This window comes from Crinia signifera, chromosome 7, assembly GCF_055691185.1.
Source record: "Crinia signifera chromosome 7, ASM5569118v1, whole genome shotgun sequence".
NCBI classification, from domain to species: domain Eukaryota; kingdom Metazoa; phylum Chordata; class Amphibia; order Anura; family Myobatrachidae; genus Crinia; species Crinia signifera.
In genome coordinates, this window is record NC_139223.1 from 24,941,785 (window position 1) to 24,947,452 (window position 5,668).

At 41.3% G+C, this 5,668-nt stretch overlaps 1 protein-coding gene across 1 annotated transcript; it reads left to right on the plus strand.

Moving 5' to 3' along the window:
• Positions 1-4,290: 4,290 nt before the first annotated feature.
• On the plus strand, positions 4,291-4,881 carry LOC146021106 (olfactory receptor 2T5-like). The gene has a single exon (XM_083154908.1). The coding sequence runs from the start codon at positions 4,291-4,293 to the stop codon at positions 4,879-4,881; it is 591 nt and encodes a 196-aa protein (XP_083011034.1).
• The last annotated feature ends 787 nt before the right edge of the window (positions 4,882-5,668 follow it).

Here is a 5,668-nt window from a genome sequence, read left to right on the forward strand (position 1 = left end):
CGAATCCAAATGCACAGCGAGTGCCCCATAAATAGCTCCATTCGATGGAATCAAATGCCTTATTCGCATCAAATGAGGCTACTATGGCGTTCAACCCCTACGCGTTTACATGAGAATACCCTTCTTAGATTAATCATAGTGTATTTCCCTCTCATAAACCCTGTTTGGTCAGGGTGGACAAGATGTTGAATTACCGTACTCAATCTATTTGCCAACACCTTTGCTATTATCTTCGCATCGGTTGAGATTAACGATATTGGCCTGTAGAGTCCACACGGGTCAAATATTCTCCCTTTTTCGGTATAACTACTATAGAGGCCTCAGCCATTGAGGAGGGCAAATCATCCTCTACCATCATATCTTGAAAGAGAGCGCAACCAACAATATTTTATTGAATGTTTGGTACACCTCCCCAGGTGATCCGTTGAGGCCGGGGACCTTTCCGGACGTTAAAGATCTAATTACCTTTTCTACTTCATCAGGTTCAATGAGGGAGTCTAGCCTCTGAGTCGTGAAAGATCTATTGCACCCAAAAAGGCTCCAATTCTCTCATGTCCACTACTGAGTATGATTGATGCACTTTTCTAAAATTCTCTTCTCACCCGCTGCCACTGCCGTACTACAGTTCCACGTGCTGGCGTCCATACAAAGGTCAGGTGGGGAACAGAGCAGGGGTAGAGGAATACGGGCTACTACAACCACACTGCCGCTTCTGCTTAACGTTTCCCGGCTACACGTGGGTTAGGGCACAGGGAGGATCATCCGTCACAGGAGAGCCGGCACTTTCCTCCCTCACTCACACGCTGCCGTGGCCACGCCTTGGTGGTCACGTCTGCATTGGTTTAAATATAGCTTTGATTTGGACCTGCGGCATAAATAAAGCTTTGATTTGACTTCTTTCCTATGACATGAGACATTTCTACATAAGAAATGGAACATTACAGTGCTTTCCAGGAAAACACTAGAACATAGCATTTCGTATGTCGATACAACAGCAGTCGCACACAGAATATAGGCATGCTGCATATCATTTTAATCAGCAGATAATTGTGTATGCTATCCACTCCTCGTCTCAAAAAAGTTCCCCTGCACTACTAGAAGGGCTCAGCTCTGTTTGTTTAATTTGTTAAAATCTACAACCTGTATTATGATATTAACTTTAGTACTATTGACAGGTGACTGAATGCTAATAAGCCTCCACCCAAGCAGAAAGACTGAATACTGAACCAGCAATCTGAATGTGTGTACCCAGACAAGAGGCTTATTGTAATAACTAATGTATAATATTAAAATTTGGCATACAAATAAATAAGATATATAAAACTGGTGGAAGCAGTGGGTAATTATTTACTCAGGACCATTGCCCATCTAGTCAATTACATTTTGAAGTTAACCTTGATGCAAATGAGAATCCACAATCCTTTTGAACTCATACTCTATCCATCCATGCATTTGTACTTGGGGAACTTGTAAATGCCAGAGTGGAATCAATTGATTACTAAAGGTTTGAATAGAGAAATTTGGTAGCATTGGGAACCTGAAAATATTGTGGTAATTGTTACTGTTAATTGAATTAATCAATTAATTAACTTGTGTAATTGGATAGTGAACAATGAATTAAGGAGTATATATCAATAAAGGCTATCAATAAAGGAATGTATAACATTTAGGGACCTAAAATATAGCATTGTGAACCCTCCATGAATTACACAAAGGGTACATTTGACTCATGGGAGGAGTATTGTCGGGGAATAAATCAAGTTGGAAGTGTTTCTCCTGGTTGTTTGTTGAAAACATCCTGGAAAGTTGTGTAAAGGTGCGTACACACGGTGCGATATATTGCTGGGCGATATATCACCGAGCGATATATCGCTCAATGCCCCCTTTTCATCAGCGACCAGAGATGGTCGCTGATGAAAAGAAACCTCTGCCGGCAGTGCCGCAGAGGTAATCAGCTGGACGCAGGAGCAAGCTCCTGCGACCAGCGATTATAATGGGGCTGAAAACGGGAGCGCGCACCACGCGATTTATCACCGGGACACACTTCCATCACTGGCAATATGGTCGCCAGTGACCATATTCCCAGCGATATCAGCCCCTATCGCTGCCGTGTGTACACAGCTTTAGCCATTGAAATATCCAGAGAAAGACAGCAGCACATGAAAAATATGTTGGAGTGGGAGGAGATATTTAGTAGGTAGGAGAGGCAACATGCATTTGGTGCAGGCCTGGCAACAGGGGGAGGGGCAAGGGGGACAAGTGTGATGGGCCCTGGGGATCTAAAGGGCCCAAGAGCTTCTGTGTCCCAGCCTGTAAAGGGCCTGCCTGAAAGAGCCCCCTTGCCAGCTGCTGCAGAATGGATATCTATTTCCGATCCTTAATGCTGCACACCCCTATGACAGCCGGGCTGGGACACAAAGCAGTACTGGGACCTGGGTCGCAAGCGGAGCGTCGGCAAAAATAATCGTACTCACCTCTGCAGCTCACAGGAGAGATGCTGCCTTTGGATGCTGGCTTTGTGTAGGAGTCACTGTGACTGCGTGTACTGTGGTCAGATGAGGGGGATGTGCGGGACAGATCTTGTGTCCTGTACTCTGTGACAGCCTCCCTGCACTCAAAGTAAGGCATAAATCTGACCGACCTTCGCTCTTCGTCTCCCCACTTCACTTGTGGGCAGTAGGAGCTTTCTCCCTCTTTACTAATGTATGTGAGTTTTTTTGTTTAACAAGTAAATGTGAACTGTAATGTATTTCTATAAATATATTTGTCTTCCTGTCCACAAAACATTGAAGTAGTTAGTTACCTACTGGACTTCGCAGTGCCATGCTTGTGTCAGACACTCTTTGCCTATGGGCCTGATTCAGATGAGATGTAGTTTTGCAAATATTTTTTAAAAAAGATTAAGCAAGCTGGGACTATTTACATTAGAGAAGAGATGTTTAAGGGGGGACATGCTCAATATGTATAAATACATTAGGGGCCAATATAAGGAACTGTCAAACACCCTTTTTTCTGCTAGAAAGGAATCTTGGATGTGAGGGCACGAGTTTAGATTAGAAGAAAAAAGATTTTGTTCACCTATAAGAAACGATTTCTTTACAGTCAGCGCAGTCAAACTTTGGAACTCTCTTCCTGGAGAAGTGGTGTCGGCAGACTATAAATATGTTTAAAATAAGGTTGGATAAACATTTATTGGTTAAAAACATCCATGGGTACGAATAAGTAACAAAATCTGTCTTTAAAATATCAGAACATACTATACAACAAGGGATAAGCTACTATAAACATAGGTTGAACTAGATGGACGCAAGTCTTTATTCAGCCTCAACTACTATGTAACTATGTAACTATGTAACTATGGGCCTTATTTTGGTTCACTCTTTCTGACAAAATCCTTCTTAGATGGACAAAACCATGTGCACTGCAGGGGGGGGGGGCAGATGTAAAATATGCAGAGAGAATTAGATTTGGGTGAGTTATTTTGTTTCTGTGCAGGGTAAATATAGACTGCTTTATTTTTACACTGCAATATAGATCTCACTTTGAAGTAAAACCCCACCCAAATCTAATTCTTTCTGCACAAGTAACATCTGCCCCACCTGCAGTGCACATGGTTTTGTCCATCTAAGAAGGATTTTGTCAGAAAGAGTGATCCAAAATAAGGCCCTATGAGTGACGATGTATTCATTATTGTCATATTATACTAATTAGTGTACCACGTGCATGCAGAAGAGGCTTATGTGAGTTTGGGATTAGGTGGGGCGGGGGGCCCCAGAAATTTCATTGTACAGGGCCCCAAGATTTATGTTGCCAGCCCTGATTGGGTGGGATTGGAAAAGGAAATAAGGTTAGAGATGTAAATGAGAATAATATAACCACACAAATAGGTTATAGTAATACTGTAAGTACTGAGTATGTTTAATTACAGAGTAACCTGGATGTGCTATGGAGAACCAGACCTACATGAATGGATTCCTCTTGTTACCATTTTATGCTAAATCAAATTATATACTGTCATCTATATGTATATTTTTCTTCCTTTATATCTTTGGAGTCGTTATTAATGCTGTTATAATCACAGTGATCTACACTTGTCACCAGTTACACACCCCCATGTATCTATTCCTCTGTATCCTGGCCTTAGTAGATATCTGTTATACAACCACTACCGTCCCCAACCTGCTGTACATGTTACTATCTGGGGATAATACAGTGTCCTTCATACAATGCTTCACACAGATGTACTTTTACTTATTGGCTGATTGCTCAGAGATTTATCTAATATTCATTATGGCCTATGACCGATATGTTGCTATATGTCATCCTTTACACTATCACAATATCCTAAACAGGAAACACTGTCTGTTATTAGCATCTGGCACTTGGATCTCCGGATGCCTAAACTCCTTTGTGCTTACAATCCCAGCATCACACATGTCCTTCTGTCATTCTCATACCTTACACCAGTTCTTCTGTGATGCTAAAGCTCTGGTTGACATCTCCTGTGCCGGCAGTGATGATGTTTATATTGCCATCTATATAGAACTATTGCTATATGGAGTTTTCCCAGTCATGTTCATTTTGACATCATATATAAAAATTATCAGGGTCATCTTGCGGATACAATCTAAGGACGGCAGAAAGAAAGCCTTCTCCACCTGCTTATCCCACCTCACCATTGTCATTATGTACTATATGTCAGGCGTGTCTGTCTACATGATGCCACCATCAGAGTACTCCAATATCCTAGAACCGGTGTTTATGGTAGTATACACAGTGGTCACTCCCATGATAAACCCTCTGATCTACAGTCTGCGGAATAAGGACATGAAAAGTGCTCTGCTGAGACTACTGGGGGGCAAACAAAGTATTGAACAGTGATGGGAAATGCACAACGTGTTTTGAAATATTAATGAATATTAAACACATGTTAATAATCTTGGAATTTTATCTTTTTGGAGCTTTAATTCCTTGGATTCTTTCTCATTGTTGAGCTCTGTCTGCTTCAACCTTTTTCATTGCTTATAATAATCAAGCTTGACTTTCGGTCTTAAATCAGTTTCCATTTCAACACATTATACTGTATTTGCCATTCGGTTTTATGTGAACTTAAGACTCTCAGATGTACATGACATCCCTATAAGTGATAGAAGGGGTCTGTTGGCTAAGGCCACAATTGCATCAAAAATTCTACTATGTTAACTTATATATGCCAAGGTTAACTCATCTTTCTGCATATGTGACAATGCCCCTGTAACGGTGTGGTGTGATGGCGTACTTGGATTTGGACTTGATGGCTTCAGAGATCTTCATGGCTTCTTCTGGAGAACCTGCGGCAGGGAATGGCACAATTCAAGGAGAACCCACAAAAGTGACACTACTACGGTTAGCAGCTCAAAAGGTTTATTTACCAGGGAAGAAATTGCTTGCTGATATAAAGAAAGGATTATTAGAATTACATACTAAAATACTATACTGCTATACGGAGCTCCGAGACTATGCACAGATTTACAATACGGTGTTAGACAGGAACAATTATCACTCAGAATCTCAAAATAACATGTGACGCCCACTACTTACTTATCAAATACAATAACTGGGAAGTCAGCACAACAGAAAATCAGTACACATGAACCATATCACAGTAAATATACCCCGGCTCTAAACA